Source organism: Scyliorhinus torazame, chromosome 2 (genome assembly GCF_047496885.1).
Source record: "Scyliorhinus torazame isolate Kashiwa2021f chromosome 2, sScyTor2.1, whole genome shotgun sequence".
Classification (NCBI taxonomy): domain Eukaryota; kingdom Metazoa; phylum Chordata; class Chondrichthyes; order Carcharhiniformes; family Scyliorhinidae; genus Scyliorhinus; species Scyliorhinus torazame.
The window spans coordinates 159,694,350-159,721,529 of record NC_092708.1 but is presented as its reverse complement, the minus strand read 5'-3'; the positions used below and the strand labels follow the sequence as shown (position 1 = coordinate 159,721,529).

At 45.2% G+C, this 27,180-nt stretch overlaps 1 protein-coding gene across 2 annotated transcripts in view; it reads left to right on the top strand.

Moving 5' to 3' along the window:
- The first annotated feature begins 3,974 nt into the window (after nt 1–3,974).
- pgap1 (post-GPI attachment to proteins inositol deacylase 1) overlaps nt 3,975–27,180 on the top strand; it is a 263,763-nt gene continuing 240,557 nt past the window's right edge. The window contains exons 1-3 of one of the 2 annotated variants that reach the window (XM_072478690.1): nt 3,975–4,194; nt 19,911–20,064; nt 20,308–20,483. In XM_072478690.1, coding sequence (XP_072334791.1) covers nt 4,048–4,194; nt 19,911–20,064; nt 20,308–20,483 — 477 coding nt within the window. In that variant the 5' untranslated portion in view covers nt 3,975–4,047. The remainder of the gene's footprint in view (nt 4,195–19,910; nt 20,065–20,307; nt 20,484–27,180) is intronic. The other variant, XM_072478698.1, reaches the window with a different exon arrangement.

Here is a 27,180-nt window from a genome sequence, read left to right as displayed (position 1 = left end):
CAGGTCCGGCACATTATAATCAGAATCAAATACAGAACATTTTATACTGAAAGAAAACACCAAACAGGCAGGAATATAACGAGGCCACCAGCTGCACACCAAAGACAAAATTGAGACAAAATGACAAAAGAATACAATACCACCAGCTGCTGAGTCAGCAACCCCCCCCCCCCCCCACCCCCCCCACCCCGCCCCCACGGGCCCAGCAGCAGACCCAAATCGGTGGAAAGGTGCTAAGAAGCAACAATAAGCACCGGGAAAGGACTCCGGAGCACGGATTGGATTGGAATTGTTTTATTGTCACATGTACCGAGGTACAGTGAAAAGTATTGTTCTGCATCCTGTCCAGACAGATGAATGAAATGAAATGAAAATGAAAATCACTTATTGTCACAAGTAGGCTTCAATCATACCATACATGAAAAAAACATAACATACATAAATACACAATGTAAATACATAGACACAGGCATCAGGTGAAGCATATAGGAATGTAGTACTACTCAGTGAATTGTGTGAAGAGATCCGATCAGTCCATAAGAGAGTTATTCAGGAGTCTGGTAACAGTGAAGAAGCTGTTTTTGAATCTGTTAGTGCACGTTCTCAGACTTCTGTATCTCCTGCCTGGCGGAAGAAAGAGACAGGATACCCCACCTCTTCTCCAGCGCTGGTAATTTTCCGGGTCCAAGCCATAGAAGCAAGAGGGGTCGCAGCAGACAAGAACACAGCCGCCAGGAAAAAGAATAATACTCTGCCAACATTGCAAAAGCGACTCACCCCCAGCCCTGAAGCCCCTACAGTGGACGTGCATCAGTGGAAAGCCGCTTGGCAAACCAACCACTGGAATGTTTCACCGACCTGGAGCCTTGGGGAGGAGGGATAGAGCATGAAAACCACCTCCCTCTCTCCAGCAAGGGCAGCGTCTTCCAGGGACTCCCAGGCTATAGAGGCAGGAGGGGCTGTAACTGGCAAAAAGATAATCCGCAGTCACATGGTAACCATCATACAAGTCCTCCTCCACCCCCCCGATAATCATAGACCAAACACAGTACAAAAGGAAACCAAGGAACACCAGCGACCTACACAGATGGCTCCGGAACACAAAAAGTCACCGGTAGTACATGGAAGTGTCTCGCGCAACCTCCAGGCTGTGCAGTTGAGACAGGCTGGCACCTCACCGCTCCTGCAGTATCAGCGTCTGATCATCCATCACCATCTTGTCTGAGGACCAGGTCACAGGAACACAGGGGCATTAATAAGTGACCCATAGTTCCAGAACAGAATACACAACACCACAAAAAAACTGGTCTTTAAAAACATCCACAGACTGCTTAAGCAAGCCCTCCTGCATCCGCAACCCAGTATTAGGCCAGCCTAAATCCTCCCCGCACTCCTGGTAAAAGAGGCCAAAAGGCAAGTACCTTTCTTCCTTCCCTTCATCCAGAAAGCAGCAAGAAGAGACAGCAGGCAAACAGGAAAGGCAGCAGCAAGAAAACTTTTCAGCAAGAAAACTACAGCAATCTGCAACTACCAGCAGGATCAAGCAGCAAACAAATTCTCAGCTACAGCAGCCTCCAGGCATTTACAGCCACCAGCAGGAGAAAGCAACAACACAACCTGCAGCTGTGAAGTGCTGTTACAAATAACAAGGCTAAGTTGTCATTTGCAATAGCCTTCAGCTGTGAAGTTACAGGCTGGTCCCAGTCAAAAGGAGTGAAATTGACTTTCAGCATTGAAGCCACAGCAGGGCTCAGTCCTGGAAGAGTTTAGTACGACAGATAGGCTACAGCTGGGTTGCCCCTGTTATGAATCGCCACAATATTTAAAGATACCATGAAGGCCTCGGAGACGCAAAGCCCTGAACACTCCCGCACCCCCACCCCTGGCCCAGGAGTCAGTCCTGGTGTGGAATGCTTCAGCCCACCAACCAAGCCCAACCCACCCCCCCCCCCCGAGGGTTGCCCACACCATCACCCCATGCCACCCCCCTCCCCCTCACAAGCACTGGACCAGCAACTCCGGTGCCCTTGAGCTGCAAGCCGAAAAATGGAAATGGCTACTCACCACCTCACTTCCTGGTTGATGTATGAGGAGAGATTAAACAGTTTGGGCATATACTCGCTGGAGTTTAGAAGGATGAGAGGGCAGCTGATTGAGGTACATAAGGGATTGATAAAGTAAATGTAGGCCAAATGTTCCCCCTTGTGGAGCAGTCTAGAACAAGAGATCACAGTGTTATGGGCCAGGGTTTAGAGAACCCCAAAGTGTACCATGGAGTTCACCTGACCCACAACTTTTAATAGATTGTGGTTAGGGGGAGCACATAGGCCTACTTTATAGGTGTGATCTACAGTACTTTTAAATTAAAACAATGTGTATTTATGAGACCAGTTAACACTTTATAAACCCACAGTAAACATCTTAACAACTATCAACACCAATAAATCCCCCAAAGGATACAATACTCTATAAGTAATTCTTAATCTTTCCTTGCAACATCCATAAGACAAAAAAAAAACATTTTACAGAAAGACATCAGGTTTAACTTCTCTACAGAAACAGGTATTATTTTTAAATCACCAAAGGATCGTGAGACAGTGTGGTATTATAGGTATTACGGTGCCTGATAGGCTGGAGCACCATTGGTGGAAACTGTATGCTTTCTATTGGTTAGGATGTATGGTAGCTCCGCCCTGCTAGGTGGGGTATAAGAGCCCGTGCCTCCCCAGCAGCCTTCATTCTGTACCTGAGCTGCTGGGGGAAACAGCTATATTAAAGCCTTCAGTTGGACTACAACCTCGCTTCAGTGGTCATTGATCGTGCATCAGACAGTCTTTAGATTGCAGAGAGAGAGACTAATACACCTTCTTGCTGCGACTGCAGCTATCCAGCTCTGCAAAACGAAACTAAACACACCCTGTAGCTGCGAGCCCTAAGCGAAAGTAAAAGCAGACAGACAGCCCAGCTCCACCCACTCTCTGACATCACTGCAGCTATCTAATAAACACCCATTTCTTAAAGGTACACCCACTACAGCTATTCGATAAACACCCATTTCTTAAAGGTACTCTCACATGACAACAGATATAGGTTGAGAGGTGATCGATTTAAAACTCACTGCCCCATAGTACGGTGTAGTCCAAATCATTAAATAGTTTCAAGAGGGAGATAGATATATTTCTGATTTTTAAAATGGGTTAAAGGGATATGGGAAACAGGTAGCAAGGTGGCTTTGAGACCAGGAAGAGATCAGCCATGATCTGATTGAATGGCGGAACAGGCTCGTAGAGCTGTAATTGCCTACTTCTGCTCCTAATTCCTATGTTCCTATATTGCCCCAACAGCCATTGCGCCAGCTTCATGTTTTTGAAAAGGAGTACTAAACAATGCCCACTTGACTTCCCGCTGGGGAGTCGGGTAATTCCCAGGAGACTGTTACATTCGACTTCAATCTTCTTAATTTCAAATGAATCAAATGAGGGTTAATGATATGTTTGCCATTTTTGGGCACAATCCAGAAGTCGCAATCGGAAGCGGACCGGGTGAATTGCAAATTGGTTCACGCCCAATGTCAATTTTCAGCTTGCCCGCTATTTACCCGGTTCACCCAGCTCCGCACCGGGCCCAACGCAGTGGTTAAATCGTGCCATTGTCCTTCATTCCAAGCATCACATGCAGTGTTAGGTGATTAAAACACATGCTCAAAACTCAAAGCATATATTAAACTGGAGTTGACAACACCAAAAATTACCTCCGTTAAATGTGCATCAATATAAGTTATATTGAATTTTTGACTCTTTAACCAGGGCAGACCTTCTCAACATGGCGGGTAGAAAGGCCGGTCGTGCCCTCTTCCGGCGACATGACGCCGATGACGACGCCAGGCCGCCTTGTGAACTCAACCTAACGTGATCATTGGAAGCTCGTGCTGCCGCTTCTTGATTTGAGCAGCCTGGGCGCCACTCAGCTGATTGACAGGCTGCTCCGCCAGTGTGCCAGGTCTCCAGTAAGGGTGGCAGCAGCTTCGGTCACAGCAGCTCAGCGGCGATGGCTGGCGGGCGGACAAAGTGGTTGTTTGCAATATTGCAATGCTTTCTATTGGCTCTTGTGGGTCTGGGAGTATGGGACGTGTTGTTCGTGTATGAAGAGAACAAGTGCAGCATGACCTACATGTTCGAGTACCCAGAATATATTGTGAGTTGCTTCAGCCCCGACAGTCGAATGAAAGAGTCTGGATGGAGACTCCCAGTGTTTGCAGAGAATAAATCTGCAAGTAGTTCCCTGCCTGACAGTGCAACAGGCCATTGGGGTGCCGCTTATACAAGTTTGCTCTGCACAAAGTGTTTTGCCAAGGCTTTTATTATTTTCTAGCATTTTAAGAGGCCGGAAACCAACAGACTTTATAGTTTAATGTTAATTTAGACCGTACAGTGTTACCTTCGCTGTCATTCTGATTGGCACCTTACCATCTTTCCTCGGACTATTCAAGGATAGTTTCTTTCATTCCATCATTCTGCCATTATCACATGTATCATCATGCTGGTTTGGCTTTCACTTTCTTCCTCTTTCCCATATCTATCCAAATCTATCTTCTAAATGCTGTTGTGGTTTCTGTTTACGCCATTGTTTTCTTGTAGGGCTTTCCATGTCCCAACAGCCTTTCATTTAAAGCAATAAAAATCTTTTTGTCTTTTGATAGATTGGTACTTTTTAGATACTCAGTCACCAATACCCCTGAACTTTCAACACTTTCACTGGGCATCATCTTAACTGTTTGTTCCAGTGAAATGAGCCCTATTTTCTGTTTTTTTTGTTTGTTTTGGCCACAATGAAAGCCTCTCACTCCTAATAGTGAATTTTGACCATGTTGTCCCCATGACCTTAATGTCCTGCCTTAAGTGCTGTGTCCAAAAGCAGACACACTTGTTTCACTAGTCTAGTCAATTATTTCTATAGATTTTTGCATTTGGACTCCGTCCTTTTTATAACTGCAACGATTCAAGACGGTAGCTCACTGCCACCTTCTCGAGGACAATTGGGGATAGGCAATATACACTGTCTGAACCAGGGCAGCCCACAATCCCTTGAATGCATTAAAAAAAAAAAAAAAATCTGGAATCAGCAGCCAAGTTGGGTTGCACTCTCACATTTAAGAAGAAGACATTTTTATATAGTTCCCCTTCAGAATCGAAGGATGCCCGAAGTGTGACACAGCCAGTTGAGCATTTTACACGTCTCAGGTTTTTAGGAAGCATCGCTACTTTGCTGATGTGATCTTTTACATCCATTTTAAAGATGCTTTATTGGAACAAATAATTCTTTGATGAAGTTGCCTTATTTTGTTAAGCCCAAACTAGGTAGCAATGTGATCACAACTTGAGTTCTGTTCATTGCAGTTCTGTTCATTGCTGTATGTTAAGAATTAATATCTCAAGGCACAGAAGAAAATAATACATTTTATAAGTCCGACTTTTGATGTGCTGTATTTTCACTTTCAAGTGACCATTCAAAAGTAAGAGCGGCCAATAGTGATGGTTCAATCCCTTACCAGCTGTCGTAAATTATCAAGGTCTACCTCTTTGCCTGTTGCTTGATGTGGAGTGGTGCCTCAAGTTATATGATCACATCCCTCTCTAGCAGAGAGAGATGTTCATGATCCCTTGTTGACCATGGCTAATTACCTACCTGACAAAAATAAGAGTGGCAATACCAGCCCTAAATTGAAGTCTATTTTATCTATTTCCCTCCACCACAGCCAGAAAAGGTCTTTGAATCAACATACAAGATCTAATTTCCTGCAGTGCAGCAGATGCTGTTAAATGTTACTTTTTTAATACAGTATAAGATGATGGTTATCCATGTCTATGGTGCAAGATTTTTTTTATTGGAAAACTATTTCCATATCCAGTTGAGCTGAGAAGATTAATGGGAATATATGTGTTGCAAATATTGAAAAGGTTTGAGATGGGCCAATTGATAATTTCCTTTGAGTACAAATTGATAATGCGGCATAAATTTAGGAATAACATCAAAACGGGGGAATTCAGAAATTTTACCAGTGATAAGTATTGAAGCCAAGTTTTTAATTAATTATGGGATGTGGTGTCAATGGCTGGGCCACCATTTGTTGCCCATCCCTAATTGCCCTTGAACTGAGTGGATTGCTTGGCCATTTGAGAGAGCATTTAAGAGTCAACCATATTGCTGTGGATCTGGGGTCACGTAGACCAGGTAAAGGTGGCAGATTTCCTCCCCGAAGGACATTAGCGAATCAGTTTTTACAACAATCGACAATGGTTTCACAGCCATCATTAGACTTTTAATCCCAGATCTTGTCCCCAGAGCACCATGTTGGGTTGCTGGATTGCTAGTCCAGTGACAATACTACGATGCCACTGCCTCCAGATATCATCTTTGAGCGGAAATAACGCAAATAGTTGAAGGGGGAAAGAAAAGGAGTTTGGGTTAGTACATCTAATATGCAGTTGGCAATTGGCACAAACACAAATGGGCCAATAACTGGTGCTGTTAAGCATAACATTTTACTGTTGGTTTTTGTAATTTAAGTGGTTGTGTTCATTCTTTGTTGTTTCTCATGGTGCATTCTTTTTGTTTGAACTTGAAAGGCGAAGTGTGGCAGTGGTACCAGTGTCTGAAATGACTGAACTTAATCTGAAATGATGCCGATACACTCTTTGTTATTAAAATAGTGCTCACACTTCTAACAGTTGTCTAGGGGTTCTATTTATATGGTTTTTGATTCAGCTGAGCCCCTCAGATTTCTAATTCCCTTAAGGCAGCTGATTTGATCAACTGAAAATTAATGACTGGTCTTGGAAAAGGAGGGTGAAACCGAGACAGCGGGGTTGATTGAAGAATATAGAGAGTCAGATCAAATAGATTGAAATATGTAGTTGAAGTTTTGCTGAATGGGCTGTGACTTAGTCAGGAATTCAGACGAAATATCATTGCAGTTTGCTTATGTTTGGGGACATGTTAAATTGTTAACTAGATTGTGACAGGATATGCTTAAACAGAACTAGAACAAACAGAGTTGTTATCTCTGGGTTGTTGCCCGTGCCACGTGATAGTGAGATGAGGAATAAGGAGAGAGAGCATTTAAACACGTGGCTACAGGGATGGTGCAGGCGGGAGGGATTCAGATTTTTGGATAACTGGGGCTCTTTCTGGGGAAGGTGGGACCTCTACAGACAGGATGGTCTACATCTGAACCTGAGGGGCACAAATATCCTGGGGGGGAGATTTGTTAGTGCTCTTTGGGGGGGTTTAAACTAATGCAGCAGGGGCATGGGAACCTGGATTGTAGTTTTAGGGTAAGGGAGAATGAGAGTATAGAGGTCAGGAGCACAGATTTGACATCGCAGGAGGGGGCCAGTGTTCAGGTAGGTGGTTTGAAGTGTGTCTACTTCAATGCCAGGAGTATACGAAACAAGGTAGGGGAACTGGCAGCGTGGGTTGGTACCTGGGACTTCGATGTTGTGGCCATTTCGGAGACATGGATAGAGCAGGGACAGGAATGGATGTTGCAGGTTCCGGGGTTTAGGTGTTTTAGTAAGCTCAGAGAAGGAGGCAAAAGAGGGGGAGGTGTGGCGCTGCTAGTCAAGAGCAGTATTACGGTGGCGGAGAGGATGCTAGATGGGGACTCTTCTGCCGAGGTAGTATGGGCTGAAGTTAGAAACAGGAAAGGAGAGGTCACCCTGTTGGGAGTTTTTTATAGGCCTCCTAATAGTTCTAGGGATGTAGAGGAAAGGATGGCGAAGATGATTCTGGATATGAGCGAAAGTAACAGGGTAGTTATTATGGGAGATTTTAACTTTCCAAATATTGACTGGAAAAGATATAGTTCGAGTACAATAGATGGGTCGTTTTTTGTACAGTGTGTGCAGGAGGGTTTCCTGAAACAATATGTTGACAGGCCAACAAGAGGCGAGGCCACGTTGGATTTGGTTTTGGGTAATGAACCAGGCCAGGTGTTGGATTTGGAGGTAGGAGAGCACTTTGGGGACAGTGACCACAATTCGGTGACGTTTACGTTAATGATGGAAAGGGATAAGTATACACCGCAGGGCAAGAGTTATAGCTGGGGGAAGGGCAATTATGATGCCATTAGACGTGACTTGGGGGGGATAAGGTGGAGAAGTAGGCTGCAAGTGTTGGGCACACTGGATAAGTGGGGCTTGTTCAAGGATCAGCTACTGCGTGTTCTTGATAAGTATGTACCGGTCAGACAGGGAGGAAGGCGTCGAGCGAGGGAACCGTGGTTTACCAAGGAAGTGGAATCTCTTGTTAAGAGGAAGAAGGAGGGCTATGTGAAGATGAAGTGTGAAGTTTCGGTTGGGGCGATGGATAGTTACAAGGTAGCGAGGAAGGATCTAAAGAGAGAGCTAAGACGAGCAAGGAGGGGACATGAGAAGTATTTGGCAGGAAGGATCAAGGAAAACCCAAAAGCTTTCTATAGGTATGTCAGGAATAAGCGAATGACTAGGGAAAGAGTAGGACCAGTCAAGGACAGGGATGGGAAATTGTGTGTGGAGTCTGAAGAGATAGGCGAGATACTAAATGAATATTTTTCGTCAGTATTCACTCAGGAAAAAGATAATGTTGTGGAGGAGAATGCTGAGCCCCAGGCTAATAGAATAGATGGCATTGAGGTACGTAGGGAAGAGGTGTTGGCAATTCTGGACAGGCTGAAAATAGATAAGTCCCCGGGACCTGATGGGATTTATCCTAGGATTCTATGGGAGGCCAGGGAAGAGATTGCTGGACCTTTGGCTTTGATTTTTATGTCATCATTGGCTACAGGAATAGTGCCAGAGGACTGGAGGACAGCAAATGTGGTCCCTTTGTTCAAAAAGGGGAGCAGAGACAACCCCGGCAACTATAGGCCGGTGAGCCTCACGTCTGTAGTGGGTAAAGTCTTGGAGGGGATTATAAGAGACAAGATTTATAATCATCTAGATAGGAATAATATGATCAGGGATAGTCAGCATGGCTTTGTGAAGGGTAGGTCATGCCTCACAAACCTTATTGAGTTCTTTGAGAAGGTGACTGAACAGGTAGACGAGGGTAGAGCAGTTGATGTGGTGTATATGGATTTCAGCAAAGCGTTTGATAAGGTTCCCCACGGTAGGCTATTGCAAAAAATACGGAGGCTGGGGATTGAGGGTGATTTAGAGATGTGGATCAGAAATTGGCTAGCTGAAAGAAGACAGAGGGTGGTGGTTGATGGGAAATGTTCAGAATGGAGTACAGTCACAAGTGGAGTACCACAAGGATCTGTTCTGGGGCCGTTGCTGTTTGTCATTTTTATCAATGACCTAGAGGAAGGCGCAGAAGGGTGGGTGAGTAAATTTGCAGACGATACTAAAGTCGGTGGTGTTGTCGATAGTGTGGAAGGATGTAGCAGATTACAGAGGGATATAGATAAGCTGCAGAGCTGGGCTGAGAGGTGGCAAATGGAGTTTAATGTAGAGAAGTGTGAGATGATTCACTTTGGAAGGAATAACAGGAATGCGGAATATTTGGCTAATGGTAAAGTTCTTGAAAGTGTGGATGAGCAGAGGGATCTAGGTGTCCATGTACATAGATCCCTGAAAGTTGCCACCCAGGTTGATAGGGTTGTGAAGAAGGCCTATGGAGTGTTGGCCTTTATTGGTAGAGGGATTGAGTTCCGGAGTCGGGAGGTCATGTTGCAGCTGTACAGAACTCTGGTACGGCCGCATTTGGAGTATTGCGTACAGTTCTGGTCACCGCATTATAGGAAGGACGTGGAGGCTTTGGAGCGGGTGCAGAGGAGATTTACCAGGATGTTGCCTGGTATGGAGGGAAAATCTTATGAGGAAAGGCTGATGGACTTGAGGTTGTTTTCGTTGGAGAGAAGAAGGTTAAGAGGAGACTTAATAGAGGCATACAAAATGATCAGGGGGTTGGATAGGGTGGACAGTGAGAGCCTTCTCCCGCGGATGGATATGGCTGGCACGAGGGGACATAACTTTAAACTGAGGGGTAATAGATATAGGACAGAGGTCAGAGGTAGGTTCTTTACGCAAAGAGTAGTGAGGCCGTGGAATGCCCTACCTGCTACAGTGGTGAACTCGCCAACATTGAGGGCATTTAAAAGTTTATTGGATAAACATATGGATGATAATGGCATAGTGTAGGTTGGATGGCTTTTGTTTCGGTGCAACATCGTGGGCCGAAGGGCCTGTACTGCGCTGTATTGTTCTATGTTCTATGTTCTAATTGTCAGGTTTGTGTCAAGTGCAGTTAAACACAAATATATGTAGAGTAGTATCGTGTGGGGAAAATGAAAGTTAATGCTTAATGGTAACATTCCTAGCAGGGTGGAGAAACAGAGAGCTCTCAAGGTGCAGCTCTTTTAAAAACAGAAAATACGGATGTGTGAGAGGTAAATTGGATTCTGGTGTTTGAAAAGCAAAGGTAGTTCGAAGGGATTTATATTTGTATTGGTGAACATTAAAAATAAGTTTTGTTTTAAGTGGGTTTAATTTCACATTTCTGTGCCTGAAAGGAACCTATAATTAGATTCATGCTGGAAAAAGGTGTTTGTATGTGCGGGGGTTGGTTCAGTTCCAACTGTGTTTCTAGTGTGCTTAGAGAGGGCTAAGGCATTAACAATAAATAAAACCAGCAGCAGTTGCAAAGCAACTGGGACCTTGAAGCTTTTTAAGTTTTAGTTTAGTTAATTTGTGAGCAGTTGGAGATAGATAATGAGAGAGAAGGCAGGTCTCACAGCTCTGCTCAAAGCAATTGGATTAAAAGGCTAGAGGGGCACTGCTACCTCACGGTGAGGTAGCAGTACCTCTCTAGCCTTTTAATCTAACTACTTCGAGCAGAGCTGTGCCATACAACCTGAAGGCTTCTCAATTCACTGGGCGGATCGCACCGTGTCATCAGGCAAAGCAAATGGTGGAGGGGTTTGACTCCTCATCAACTCCACCTGGTGCTTGGATGTGGCGACCCTGGCGACCTACTGCTCCCCGGACCTGGAATACCTGACTGTTATGGGCCAGGGTTTAGAGAACTCTCAAGTGTAGCATGGAGTCCACCTGACCCACAACTTTTAATAGATTGTGGTATGGGGAGCACACGGTCCACTCTGCAGGTGTGGTACAGAAGAAATGGAAAAGTCTTTTTAAAAGCAAAACCATGTTTATTCTATGAACTCAAGTTAACTTTTTAAAAACATACAGTGAATATCTTAGCAACCATCAATTCAAATACAAACCCCAAAGACTGCAACACTATGTAATCCTTTAAGCTTTCCTTTTAATATCCATACGACTTAAAAACAAAACCTTTAACAGAAGCAACCTGAAAACATTTATAATTCTGAATTCACCAAATGATCAAGAGATAGTCTTTTCATGGCAGAGAGATCAGCAGGACACATGCTCTGTCTGACTCCAGCTCCAACATCAAGAGTGTACTGCCAAAATTCCACCAGCACATCTCCTGTCCCACCAGGGGCGACGTCACTCTTGACCACTGCTACTCAAATATCAAGGGCGCCTACCGTTCCATCCCCTGACCGCATTTTGGAAAATCAGACCATAAGACGGTGCTCCTTCTCCCGGCATACAAGCAGAAACTCGAATGGGAGAAGCCAGCTAAGAAGGTCGTGCAGTGCTGGTCCGAGGAAACAGAAGAGCTCCTATGTGACTGCTTAGAGACAGTGGACTGGTCCATATTTAAGAACTCAGCGACCAACTTAAATGAATATGCCACCACCGTCACAGACTTCATCAGCAAATGTGTGGACGACTGCGTGTCAAAGAAAGCAGTACGCACGTTCCCCAACTGGAAACCATGGCTCAATCGTGATATTGACTCCCTACTGAAGGACAGATCTGAGGCGTTCAAGTCAGACGACCCTCACCTATACAAGAAATCCAGGTACGACCTCCGCAAAGCCATCCGAGATGCCAAGAGAGAATATCAAACCAAGCTAGAGTCACAGACTCTCAGCGATTGTGGTAAGGACTAAACAACATAACAGGCTATAAAGCGAAGCCGAGCAGTATCTCCGGCAGCAGGGCACCCCTCCTCGATGAATTCAATGCATTCAATGCTCGGTTCGAGCAGGTAACCAACAATCCGCTATCTAGTGCCCCAGCAGCCCATAACTCGCCCTTACCCACCATCACAGTTTCCGAAGTCGGATTGGCCTTCCTGAAAGTGAACCTTCGGAAGGCAACGGGCCCGGATGGGATCCCTGGTCGTGCACTCAGAGCCTGCGCGGTCCAGCTGGCAGAGGTATTCGCGGACATCTTTAACCTGTCCCTACTCCACTCCGAGGTCCCCACCTGCTTCAAGAAGACCACCATCATACTGGTGCCAAAGAAAACCCAGGCAACGTGCCTCAATGACTACCGACCAGTGGCCCTGACTTCAGTCGTTATGAAGTGCTTCGAGAGGTTGATCATGAAACGCATCACCTCCATACTCCCAGAACGCCTTGATCCACTGCAATTCGCATACCGCTGCAACCGGTCCACATCAGATACCATTTCCCTGGCATTACACTCATTCCTGGAGCATCTCGACAGCAAGGACTCCTATTTATTGACTACACTGTGCCTTCAACACCATAACCCCAGCCAAGCTCCTATCAAAGCTCCAAAACCTAGGACTTGGCTCCCCACTCTACAACTGGCTCCTCGGTTTTCTGACCAACAGACCATAATCAGTAAGAATGAACAACAACACCACCTCCACAATAGTCCTCAATACCGGGGCCCTGCAAGGCTGCGTACTTAGCCCCCTACTATACTCCCTGTTCCCACGACTGCGTGGCAAAATTTGGTTCCAACTCCATCTCCAAGTTTGCTGACGATACGACCATAGTGGGCCGGATCTTGACTAACGATGAGTCAGAATACAGGAGGGAGATAGAGAACCTAGTGGAGTGGTGCAGTGACAACAATCTCTCCCTCAATGCCAGCAAAACTAAAGAGCTGGTAATTGACTTCAGGAAGCAAAGTACTGTACACACCCCTGTCAGCATCAACGGGGCCGAGGTGGAGATGGTTAGCAGTTTCAAATTCCTAGGGGTGCACATCTCCCAAAATCTGCCCTGGTCCACCCATGTCGACGCTACCACCAAGAAAGCACAATAGCGCCTATACTTCCTCAGGAAACTAAGGAAATTCGGCATGTCCACATTAACTCTTACCAACTTTTACAGATGCACCATAGAAAACATCCTATCTGGCTGCATCACAGCCTCGTATGGCAACTGCTCGGCCCAGGACCGCATGAAACTTCAGAGTAGTGAACATCCATTGACTCCATCTTCACCTCCCGCTGCCTTGGGAAAGCGGGCAGAATAATCAAAGATCCCTCCCACCCGGCTTACTCACTCTTCCAACTTCTTCCATCGGGCAGGAGATACAGAAGTCTGAGAACACGCATGAACAGACTCGAACAGCTTCTTCCCCACTGTTACCAGACTCCTAAATCACCCTCTTATGGACTGACATCATTAACACTACACCCTTGTATGCTTCATCCGATGCCAGTGCTTATGTAGTTACATTGTATACCTTATGTTGCCCTATTATGTATTTTCTTTTATTCCATTTTCTTCCCATGTACTTAATGGTCTGAGCTGCTCGCAGAAAAATACTTTGCACTGTACCTCAGTACACGTGACGACAAACAAATCCAATCCAATTTCAGCCTTGTCTGTGCGGAGTCTGCACGTTCTCCCTGTGTCTGCATGGGTTTCCTCCAGGTGCTCTGCTTCCTTCCGCAGTCCAAAGATATGCAGGTTAGGTGGATTGGCCATGCTAAATTTGCCCCTTAGTGTCCAAAAGGTTAGGTGGAGTTACTCGGTTACGGGGATAGGGTGGGGTGCGGGCCTAGGTAGGGTTCTCTTTCAGAGGTTGGTGCAGACTCGTTGGGCCGAATGGGCTCCTTTTGCTCTGTAGGGATTCTATGAGAGGGAACATATCTCTCAGCTTTGCTGGAAGAAAAGCCATACCATGGAGTAATGGTTAAAAAAACAAATGAGATCTGAAGAGCAGCTGGTTAAAGAAACTAGAGCAACAAAGAGAAGTTTCCAGGATCCCTTAAGGTTAGCAGAGAATCGTTCAGTAAAGGGAGACCGAGCTGAGAAGAAGGCTCAAACGCCAGAACGATACCTGAAGTAATTTTCAGGTTTATGAGATTTACTACAGTTTGTTGAATGTGTGTTGAAATAACTATGGAAATCGGTGGCAGGATCTCAGAGTTTTTGTAAAAGAAGTCAAGACAAAGGAAACCTAAAAAGGAACAAAAACAGAAAGTACTGGACAATCTCAGCAGGTCTGATGGCATCTGTGGAGAGAAAAGGAAGCTAACGTTTTGAGTTTGGATGACTCTGAAAGTGGAGCAGAAGCTATGTTTAAAAGTTTGTTTGGAGAATTTTAGAATGCAACATGCTAAGGGAAAGCTTACTTATGAGAGAAGGTTTTTATGTGTTCTTGGGAGTTTGGAAACTCACATCTCAATCATCTTGGGGGGGGGGGGGATTCTGAGAACATATCCACAGACACTAACTTGGGTTCGGAGCCGACTGTGTATTTTACCAGTCATCTTGTGTGTGTTTGTGTGTAAAGTTTTGTGTGTTAATGAGTCCATAGTAGTTTAAGATGTACTTTGTAATCCGTGTCAATTTTAAGGCCTGTGTGTAATAATTAAGGTGAAGGGGGTATAAAGGAGTATTGTATTATCAAATATATACATATCCACATGTTTATGTTTTTTTTTTCTTTTTGTTAGCAGTCCTGCCACTCTGTTCCTCCATATTTTATTTTAAAAATGTAAAAGTTGCAGTCTTATGAGCCAGGGTTCCATTCTGGGATCTTTCCGTCCAGTTGTAATACGAACTGGGATCGTAACACTGGATTTACGTATAGTGTCATTGGATATAAAAAAAGCAAGTGATTACTAATCTGCATAAAACACAAGCATATTGCAGTTGGTGTACAGTGTAAGATAATCTTTATTATTGTCATAAGTGTGTTATGCTTCATGTAGCATAAGCTGCTTCCTTGATGTATACTCTGACAAAGGAAGGTTCAGACTTGGAGATAGGTTTAACACATTTATTGAACAGCTAATAATTCTCCTACTTGAGTTCGACTCTCCTGCTAATCTTGCTATAGTAACTCAATCTAACTAACCAGTCTGCTCTAATCCATGTGTGGGTGTGATGCGTCCGATCTGCTCCTGTGTCGCCTGTGGAAAGAGAGAGAGCATGTGTGCCCTGTCCTCTTATCATAGATTATCATAGAATTTACAGTGCAGAAGGAGGCCATTCGGCCCATCGAGTCTGCACCGGCTCTTGGAAAGGGCACCCTACTCTCTCCCCAAAACACAGTCACCCCACCCAACACTAAGGGCAATTTTGGACACTAAGGGCAATTTATCATGGCCAATCCACCTGACCACATCTTTGGACTGCGGGAGGAAACCGGAGCACCCGGAGGAAACCCACGCGCACACAGGGAGGATGTGCAGACTCCGCACAGATAGTGACCTAAGCCGGAATCGAACCTGGGACCCTGGAGCTATGAAGCAATTGTGCTATCCACAATGCTACCGTGCTGCCCCTGGGTAGCCCTCTTGTGGTAGTGTCACCTCTGGGTGTGTCTTGACTGCCCATTGGCCGTGTCCTATCTTACTGACCTATTGATTGAATGTCTGTGTCATGATGTCTCTGGTGCTCCCTCTAGTGTTTATTTAGTCCTAGTGTATCTACATTAACCCCTTGTGTATTTACAGTGATGCATATCACTGCATTCCCCCCCTTTTTTCGTGTTACATATTTTCTGTACAGTGTTAAAAGAAAATTGAACAAAATGGGTAGATATGTGATGACATGTACAAATCATGAGTGATGATTACACAAGTCCAAATCATATGTATGATTCCAAAGTTCATGAATCAATACGGTCGAGTGGCTTTCCTGTTTTGTTGGTGAAGTGGTGACGTTGCTGGTGGCACGTCCTTGTGAACGCCATCAGTGTCCCTGTGCTTAAGGAACCAAGAAGTTGTCGTCTGATTTGGACTCTTTTTTTTTTTTTGATGCTTGTAGCGATGCAGTATATCATCTGTGTTGGCCGACCCGGACTGTTTCCTGTGTTTGCGATATTGATGCAGTACGTCAGCTGCCTTGAAATCTGGTTTGCTTATTCGTAGTGGAGCAAACTTCCCTGCCTTGAATGCTGGTTTGCAGTGGAGCAAACTTGGATCGGTGAGATTTGCTGTCATGCCATGGTATGTGTTAGGAGCTGTGCCGTTACATTGTCCTGCATTTGCAGAGTTGTACCATGTCGTACCAGTCGTTGTTCCAGCGTTGTTGTTTTTGTCATGCTTGTTGTTGACATTCGTGCCTTTGGTACGCTTTGTGTCGTTGTCTTTGTTGTTGGTTTTGTAGGTTTTGTTGTTGTGTTTGTTGCACTGAACGACCACCCTCTGTGGATAATACAAGTCCTTCACACAGTTACTCGTGTCAGCATCCTTTGTGGCATATGCTGCTTCCTTGAGCGTGCCATCACTGAGTACGCGGCGCTCCCCGTCTGGAGTCATGTCCGGCATATTTGAATCAGCTTTGGCTTGTCGATGCTCCCCGTCTGGAGTCCTTTCTGGTTCACTTGAATCATCTGAGGTGTCTTGATGCTCCCTGTCCGGAGTCACAACTTTCAGGAATGCATTTTCTTGTGGAGAGGCTCGAGCGGATGAGGTTTGAATTAACGTGGTGTCACTGGAGTCACCAGTTGCCTCACTTTGATTGTCGAGTGCCTCTGTACATACTAGCAGAGAACTGTCACGTTGCACATCTGGTATGAGAAGTGGGATGCCGTCGTCACTTGTCGCACATACAGTGGGTACTTCTTGTCGTTCACTTGAGCGTGGTAGACTGGCATAGTCTTCTTGCTGTGCACCTGAGGTTGCTAGATCTTCATGGTCTTGTTCATGAAAGGACTGCGCTCTGGAGTCTTGCGTTGCTTCCATCGTGGAGTCTGTCAACGAGCTCGGTGTGCAGACCTGTGTCACTCTGTGGAGTCTTGCAGCGTTCCCTGTGTGGAATCGTGCATTTGTCTCGCTATAGAGACTCTCATCGCTTTCTGTGTGGAGGCTGGGACCCTTCGTGGTGCGTGGACCACTCTCTGTGCGGCAGCACGCCGCCCTCTGTGGGCTTGTGCCGCTCTCTGTCTCTTGGCGTCAGGCCGCAGCATAATCCTGCACTCACGAGTCGGGATGTCATATATACTGGGCTGAAGATCCTCAAATCCGATTAACTCGTCCATATCTGTGTCGGATTCTTCTCTGTACAACACATCTCGTTGCGGTTCGGATTTGGTACTAGGGTCGCCATCTCCAAAGTTGAAATCTTCGTCTGAGTCGCAGTCTTCAAGGACCATATCCTCACTTTTTGTGTCAGAACTGTCATTGTGCTCGCAATGTTCAAAGAAGTAATCAACGTCTTGAGTCGTAGTCGTCAAGGACTAAATCATTACTTTGGGTGGTGCTAACTGCTTGTTGCAGGGTTCTGCGGAGGTTACTTTCAGCTACTGGTCGAAGTTCCGGCATTGTGCTGTCGTTCCAGGTGAAAGAATTGTGTTTTTCGGCTTTAAATTTTTAAAAACTGTTTTGGGACATTTCCCCTTTAAGTGGGCATGGTCCGGGGCCTATGACGTCATGACGCTTGTGACGTAGAGCGTAGGAATGGATGGCGCATGCGCAGATCGCTGTTCCTTTACTGTGCGCTTCTTGCACAATTGCGCATCTGCGGCTCCTTTCCCAAGATGGCTGCCAATCAAAACTGCCGTTTTCTGCATTTGCAGGCCTACCTTTGCCTCGTGGTGAGTATTGGCGTCTCTTTTACTGTCTCATGTGTTTCTCGCAGTAGTCTCAACTTGCCCAGGACTGCCTGGGAGTCTCTCTTGTCTTGCCCTTTGGAGTACTTGAAGGTCTCGAAGATTTCTGCTGCTCTTGCACCAGCAATGGTGAGCGGAAGTTTTATTTTCTCTGAATCCGCCACGCCATCTAGGTCAGACGCTACCAGGTAGATCTCGAATCTCGGCCTGAACGCACGGCAGTTGGCACTGAGATTGCCGTCGTACCTGAGCTGCTGTGGAACCGGAATCTCGAACATCTTGCCTGGGTGCTGTTGCTGGTAGTCATGGATTTGTTGAGTTGAACTGTCGGGATTCAACAAGTCACTAACTGGTACCATGTTGTGTTATGCTTCTAAATGTAGCATCAGCTGCTTCCTTGATGTATACTCTGACAAAGGAAGGTTCAGACTTGGAGATTGGTTTAACTCATTTATTGAACAGTTAACAATTCTCCTCCTTGAGTTCGACTCTCCTGCTAATCTTACTATAGTAACTCAATCTAACTAACCGGTCTGCTCTAATCCATGCGGTGGGTGTAATGCTTCCGATCTGCCCCTGTGTCGCCTGTGGAAAGAGAGAGCATTTGTGCCCTGTCCTTTTTATATGGGTAGCCCCCTTGTGGTAGTGCCACCTCTGGGTGTGCCTTGACTGCCCATTGGTGGTGTCCTATTTTACTGACCTATTGGTTGAATGTCTGTGTCATGATGTCTCTGGTGCTCCCTCTAGTGTTTATTTAGTCTTAGTGTATCTACTTTAACCCCTTGTGTATTTACAGTGATGCATATCACCACAATAGGTAGGCTCATAGTAACTTCCTTGCAGTGTTAATGTAAAAATCCCCTAGTAGCCACACTCTGGCATCTGTTTGGGTACACTGAGGGAGTATTCAGAATGTCCAAGTTATCTAACCGCACATGTTTTGGGATTCGTGGGAGGAAACCGGAGCACCTGGAGGAAACCCATGCAGACACTGGGAGAACGTGCAGACTCCGCACAGACAGTGACCCAAGCCGGGAATCGAACCTGGGACCCTGTTAACAGTGTTAACCACTGTGATACCGTTTCCCATTGTTTAATGTTTATTGAAGACGTGCTGCATTTTAGATGGGGATTAAAATGTAGTTACGATGAGGCACTTGGAGAAATTTATTTCAGTATTCAGTTGAGCTGAGAAGATTAACAGGAATATATTGAAATGGGAAAACTGATTTTTCCATTGAGTAGCAGATGGACAATTAGGCATAGATTTAGGGCTAAAATCAAAATGGAGAATTGGGAATTTTTATCACTGATAAGTATTGAAGCCAAGTGAATAAACATCTTTTTGAGGGAATAACATAGATATTTGGAGGGGAAGGGAGTTGGGGTTAGTACGTCTAATGTGTAATTAACGATTGGCATAAGCACAGTGGACCATAACCTCTGCTGATGTGCAAAAACAATTTTCTTAGCATTGTTAACATTGTAAAGCATCTCAAGGCAGTTCTCAGGATTATTATAAAATAAACTATGTCACTGGACCAGGTAAGAAGATATTAGGCCCAATGACCAAAAGCTTAGTCTAAGACATCGGTTTTGAAGGAATGTCTTAAAGGAGGAAAGAGAGTTAGCGAGGCAGAAAGATAAGAGGAAGGGGTTTCAGGCCTGGAAAACTGAAGGCATAGCCACCAATGGTGAAATTATTAAAATTAGGGATTCACAAGAAGCCAGAATTCCAGGAGCACAGATATATCTGAGGTTAGAGATAGGAAGGACATGGACGAATTTGAAAACGAGGCTGAAAATGTTATAACTTTTTTTCCCCTAGGAACCAATGTAGGTCAGTGGCACAGGAATGATAGGTGAATGGGACTTGTTCATGATTCATCCGATTCAAATAAAGTACTCTTATTTTGCTTAATTTCAATTTTCTGATTGTATAATAATTTCTTCTTATAAAGGGAAGAGATGTAACAGTTTTTGTCTGTTTTCTGTGAACAGAAAATCAAGCTTCCGAATAAACTTACCAGTAAATACCCAAGTTACGACCTGTATCTTTATGGAGAGGGAGACTCTGCTGAAGCACGCAAGAATCTAAAAGCGACAGGAATCCCTGTTCTGTTTCTTCCAGGAAATGCTGGGAGTTATAGACAAGGTACATTTTTAAACTTGTTAATTAGTTTTTAATTCTTCCCACCCTCATGATTGCGCAGTCTGGCCTTCAAGAAAGGTTGACAAATTAGTTGCATGGCAGATAGTAAACATAACTTTTAATGTATGTACATTAAAGAGTGCCTTAAATGGATCAGAAGAATCCAGTTAGAAAATCAATTCTATTTATGTTATTTGTTTCATATGAATATTTACAAATGCTTTTTATTTTGGTCTTGTGTTTCAGTTCGTTCCCTGGGCTCTGTTGCACTAAGGAAAGCTGAGAACATTCACAACAAGTTCCACTTTGATTTTTTTAGCATCAATTTTAATGAGGAGCTTGTTGCACTTTATGGTGGAAGCCTTGAAAGGCAAACCACGTTTGTCCATGCGTGTATAAAAGTCATTCTTAAACTTTACAAGGTAAGATTGAAATCAGATCTTTCCTTTCAAAATATTTCACTGATGAGAAGCAAAACTGTTTTGGCATTATTCACCCTGGAAATTATTTTAAACTTGGTTCTTACTCAAAACTCCAGTCAGTAGATTATAGAATTGTACAGCACAGAAACTTGTTCTCTGGACTGTCAAGTTCATGTGGATGCTTTTCTCTTAAGTAAACCACCTGGCCTAGTCCCATTCTCCTGCACACTTTCCATACAATTTCCTATTTGTCATTTTCAGGGAGCTTCATTTTCAGGGAGCTATTTAATTCCCTTTTAAGATGATTTATAGACTCTGCTTCACAATGCTTTAAGACAGAGAATCCACATTCTAACCACTCTATAAAATATGATGGGGGTAAAATTGATCAATGCCAGTAATGCAAAACAGGCCGACAGGGAATCAACATTGACATCCAGTGCAAAGAAAATTGCGCTCCGGTGTAAAACAGCATGCTAATTTGCTATAAATCCATTTGCTATACCAGTGTTGACTAATTTAACCACTGATTTCTTTTCAAAATGTCTCTTAATTCCTTTTGTGATTATCTTAAATTTGTGCTTTTTAAGAATCTTGAATACTGTACTATCAGGTCAGGTTTTTCTTTATTTGTTCCTGGGGAATTGGCAGTGCTGGTAAGGTAGCAGTAGTTCCCATTCCCAGTTATACTGAGAGCATTCAAATGTTTACCACGGGGGTGGCATTACACAGTAATAAGATGAGCTCCCCCTCCTAAAGGAAAAGTTTCAAATTCAAATGAGCAAATTTATTGAATTGAGGCTCTCCACTTTCCATGATGAGGTTTGAGCTCACAACCCACAAAATTCCCCAACGCTTGAGTTTCACTCATAACTATTGTCACGATCTAGCGGCCACGTTGCGTCCGAATGGCGATGAAGCCGGTAATGCTGGCTGATTTCCCCCTTCCAGGATCTACCCGGCACACCAAGACTTGCGTGATCTAACGCAACTTTGCAATCTGAATCCCGCCCATTGTGGATGGGATCAGTATTTGGCAAATTTGCATATTGGAGTGAGACAGCTAGTTACGCTTGCCTGATCTGCTGAGACCTTGGGATCTAACCCCTTCGCCTCGGCAACCTTGGGTGAGTGCCGTTCAGTGCTGGTCTCTACTCATGGAGACCAGATGGAAAGGCATTTTGGAGGGGTCTCCCAGGGAACAGACTGGTTGGAAAGTGAGATGCAGTCAGGGGGCAGCTGCATTATATGTTTGGCCATTCTTTACTGCCTGATGGTCATCCATTCCATCTCCGCCTGCATATCAAGCTGTATGGTCACCCTGAATCTAAATGTGCTTTCCTTGAAATTCTCAATGTTGTCGATACACCACAGAGACACTCGCTGCTGCTCAAGCTCCAAAGCCCAGAGTTCGAGCTGTTGCAACTGATGACATTTCTTACAAATGTGGTTGTCCAGGACACGGGAAGCACCCTTGATCCCAGAGTTGTTACAGCACAGAAAGTCCATTGGGTCTGTGCTGGGCTATTCGTATGGAGAAGTATGCACACTCCATGGGTCCAAGCTGTGTTGCTATGTGTTTGTTTGATCGACTTGCCACCTACTCACCAATCGACTGCTTCTCCTGTGCTTTATTTTACAGGGAGGTTTACTGAAATGTTTAACTTTTAACTTGTATTATCTAAAAGCCTTAGATTTTTAAAATTTAGAGTACCCAATTATTTTTTTCAATTAAGGGGGAATTTAGCACGGCCAATCCACCTAACCTGCACATCTTTGGGTTGTGGGGGTGAAATCCATGCAGACAAGGGGAGAATGTGCAAACATCACACGGACAGTGACCCAGGGCCGGGATTGAACTCTGGTTCACACTGCCACAGACAGCAGTGTTATCCGCTGTGCCGCCGTGCCGCCCAAAAGCCTTAGATTTTAATTTACTGAAAACGTCAGACATCTTTAGTTTAACTGTGCTCTACTCTTCAATTTTTAACTTTATCTGCTAGATCTGATTGAATAATTGAGCACTGAGTTTAATTAATAATCTTTATTATCACAAGTAGGCTTACATTAACACTGCAATGAAGTTATTGTGAAATGCCCCTAGTCGCCACATTCCGCCGCCTGTTCAGGTACACAGAGGGAGAATTCGGAACATCCAATTCACCTAACAGCACATCTTTCGGGACTTGTGGGAAGAAACTGGAGCACCCGGAGGAAACCCACGCAGACACGGGGAGAACGTGCAGACTCCGCACAGACAGTGACCCGAGCCGGGAATCAAACCTGGGACCCTGGCGCTGTGAAGCAACCGTGTTAACCACTGTAAAATTATCAAATCGGCTTTAGGTTTTAGTTTTTATATGAATTTGACCAAATCTAAAACAAATAGCCCTTATTTCCTCTTTTCTAATCTAGTTAGTAGCTTGTTTAAACCATTAATTTTAATTAATACTCTAGGCCTGCTCTGCAGTAATAATCCTATTAATTGACTTACTGATGTAATTAGCCCAGTTGAAACTTTTAATTTTTCAACTCTTATTCTGAACAAATGCCTGAGTGTAGAGAGAAAAAGACGAAATATCAACCAATCAGTTACTTTCCTGACATGTCCCATGTAGCCACCTGGGTTGGCCACTTCCCGACTGAAAATGGAGGTCCGCAAAGGCTACAGGGAAATTCAACCAGCACAGGCAAAAACTAGCAAGTGCAGAAATCCTGTGTATTACAACTTGCAAAGGCCAAGACAGCACTGAAACTCACAGCCATCTGCATACTAATGAGCGATCCCTGGGAACAATCAAAACATTTAAGGTGAATAAGGCCAAGCCAGACTCCTCGGCGCCAGCAGGAGCCAAGACAAAGGAAGGCCAACGGACACCTAGGGACCGCCCAGCGATCAGGGAACAACTCCAGTATTGGAGAAATCGATCCAAGTGATCGGGACGTAGTCCAATCACGGAACTAGGTACGGGGTCCGCCCAAAGGGGCGGGTAGCCCCTGGGGACTATAAAGTAAAGCCCCCAAGTTCAAATCGTCCTTCTTGGCAGGGTCACTCAGCAACTCGAATCAACCCTTGAGTAAGCTGCCGCATCAACCAAGTAAGTCTCCAGTCAACGCACCCTACGAGATAGGCGCTCCTAGCTACCAGTCCGTACCAGCTTTTGAATCCTGCAGACTCTGATTGAACGAAAGGCCATTTGTTCCACTGACCTGGTGGGCCAGTTCCGAAGCTAAGTATAGGCCTTTTAGTGATAGAGAATAGTCTAGAAAGTAGAGTTTATGCATGAGTAGTGATTTACTGTGTATAATAAATGTGTTTTGATTTGAATCCTACTAATTGGTGTGTCGAGTTATTGATCAGTACTTGAACTTGAACCTCGTGGCGGTATCATAAAGATACCTGGCGACTCTAGAGCAAAGGTTATAGAAACAGAGCAAATTCAGTAAAGACCCAACGGGCAACGAATTAAGAGCCAACCAAAAGTTAGCAACACCCACTTGATTTTTTTCGACTTCCGGTGATAGTGATGTGCTGAGCAGGCGCACATCAGGTGGCTCTCCTCCAGACCATAACCAAATCGGCACTTTTGCCTGAAAATTTGAAAGCAACTGTACCTCAACTGAGAAAAGAATAGAACCAGAATGCCAGCGAACAGGAGCCCGGGGGGTCGAAGGGAGGGCAGAAGTGGCGGAAAAGGCCACTAGCAGCAGGCAGTTGAGCCGGCGGACTCGGGTGGGAGCCCCGGCCATCCAAGAGAGGGGGAGACCGACTATCCGAGGATCAGCCTACCCCATCACCTGGAGACGATGGAAGACCTTCCTTATGAAGGAACTGACCGCCATGAAAGAGGCGATTATAGATCAAAATCAAGGTGGCGGTGACAGAGGCTATGGTTACCATACAAAAAAACGATCGGATTGGGGAAGAAGGTGGAAGCACTGGAAAAAACAACCCGCAAATTAGAGAGCCTCAACGGACCAGAGCGACAGGATCGTCGCCCTAGAGGCAGAAGTTAAAAGGTTGATGGCAGCCCAAGGGAACTTAAAGGGAAAGTTGAGGACCAAGAAAACGGGTCCCGACGCCTGAACATTTGGATTGTGAGTCTGCCAGAAAGTACTGAGGCAGGGACCCAACGGGAAACATAGTCTGGAGAGACTGCTTCCCAACCCCCGGAGATCGACAGAACGCGCAGGTCGCTCAGGCCGAAACCCAAGGTGGGGAAACAACCGAGGCGGTCATTGTGAAGCTACACCGATACCAGGATCGTGAGAGGATCCTGAGGTGGGCGAGATAGACCAAGGCGAGTACCTGGGAAGAACACAAAATCTGGGTATAACAGGACATTGGGGCTGACTTGGAAAATGCAGAGCTGAATTTAATCAGGCAAACTCGACCCTGTACAAGAATGGGATAAATTTCGGAATGCTGTTCCAGCCAGGCTCTAAAATGGCCTGGATAAGTGGCAGGCGACGCAGTGATGAGGGCGGAACAGAGAAGGAAAACAAAAGGAACACAATTGGAAGAAAGGGTTGGTTTTCAGATTGGCTTCGGCAGGTAAGGTGCAGGTTGAAGGAACAAGATGGTGCCACTTGATTTTTTCCCCCCCCCTTTTTCAAACATGGCGGCTCCTATCTGAATCATCCTTGTTCTCTATTCTCATCGGTCTCGCTGTTTTAGCGCTGCTGGTCCTATTCTGCTGTGCCACTGCTCTGTTGTGCCTAAACCAATGACTACAAGTCTGTTTTATACAATGATTCAATATTTATTCACTATCACAAATTGTTACTCTTAATTGATCACACACACCCACTTAAGTCAAACTACAAAGTTGTACGCACAAGACCTTAACTTCAGAGTGACTAGCAAGTACCAGACAGATATTGGCCTTTATCTGTATCCCGAATCTTGTAGTCCTTGATCTGGCCTGTTTCTAGCTCTGGTCTTCCTTCAGTTGGTCGGGTGATGGTCTGTCTCTTTGGCCGGTGAATGGTCACCATTGTTGGTTGCTGCTGCAGAAAGATTCTTAGGTGGTGCAGCACCTTTTAACCTGCTTAGATTTTGTCCCCTTTGGTGGGCAGTCTCTGGGTCATCGTCAATCAATTAATCAAGGCTCGATCACCCTGATGGATCAAGTCCAATCAGGGGCTACCACGTCAAGTTTGGGGTGGGCACTCTAGTCATGCCTGCAAGTGTTGGGGGCAGTTAGGCCCTTCCAAATACGGAGTTTAGGTGCTGCTGTGTCTGATAAACACGAGTGATTGACAGAAAGTTCTATTGTTCCTGGAGATGGCCTTTTTCCTGTGTTACTTCGTAAAGTCTGGGCTGCAGCTTTTGTTTATTCTGAGCTGCAGCTTGCTTGTTCTCGAACTTGGCCACTTTTCCCAGCATCCCTTGCCAGACGCCATTTTAGGTGGCCACAGCTCTTTAAACTTGAGTGTCATAATGTTCCTGGTGCTGCTCTTTCTCTGCTCTGAACCACCAGATTTTTTTTATATTCACTGATCTCATAAGAACATAAATCGGAGTAGGACTAAACGATACGGCCCCTCAAGCCTGCATTGCCATTTACTATGATCATGGCTCCCAGCCCCCATATCCCTTGATTCCCTTAAAAGGCCAAAATTCTACCTATCTCTGCCCTGCGGCTCAGAATTCCAAAGATTCACAATCCTTTGAATGAAGAAATTTCTCCTCATCTCAATCGGAATTGTTCAATCCCTTATTCTGAGACTGTACCTGAAGTGTTTTAGATTCCCCAGATGGGCGGGACTTCTGGTAGCGGTCATGTCGTAAGACTCTGCACACAGGACGGCTCCAACTCTGAAACAACGGTTTTGCCACTTTAAACCTGATAGCAGGTCACCACTGATTATTTAAAAAAAAAAAAAAGGGGGGGAGCAAAAGTTGGAAAAAAAAAAGCACAAAAAAAAGAGAAAGTTATGCTGGTAACCGATCAGACCCGGCAGAAAACTCTCAAAATTTCGGTCCAAAAAGTGGAGGGAACTCGAGACATGGTGAAGTCTGATAAAATGCTGGCAGAAAGAGAAGGGTCAGCAGCGAGGGAAACGCTCAGACGGAACGGTTAATGGCTTTTATTAAGGACAAACTCCAGCACCAGAGAAGGGACATGCAAGGGGATTGGTCGACAGCCATCGATGTAGCACCTTTTCGGGTAACAATGGACTGCCTGGAAAAGTGCCTCGACATGCAAGGAGCGAAGCTGTGAGAGAAGTGGAGGCGGTGGTCTCCAATCAAAGTGATCGGATTGTATCCCTGGAGGTGGAGATGGGAGCCCTGGGGACCTACGTAAATCGTTTAAGGTGAAGGTTGAGGAGCAGGAAAATTGATCCAGATGGCAGAACCTCCGAATCGTTGGGGGTGCCAGAAGGCGTGGAGGGGACAAGCGCCACAAAGTATGGAACCAAGATGTTGGCCGGGCTGGTGGAGCAAGGAGTGCTGGAAAGGGCCCCAGAAGTGGATAAGGCGCACAGGTCCTTGAGACAAAGGCCAAGAGCAGGGGAGCCACCACGCGTGATGATTGTGCGGATGCACAAATTTCTGGAATAGATTCCCCAGATGGGCAAACAACCTCTGTGTCTACCCTCTCAAATTCCTTCAGAATCTTGTATCTTTCAGGGTGACGCGTAGTGGTTAGCACTGCTGCCTATGCCACTGAGGAGCCGGGTTTAATCCCAG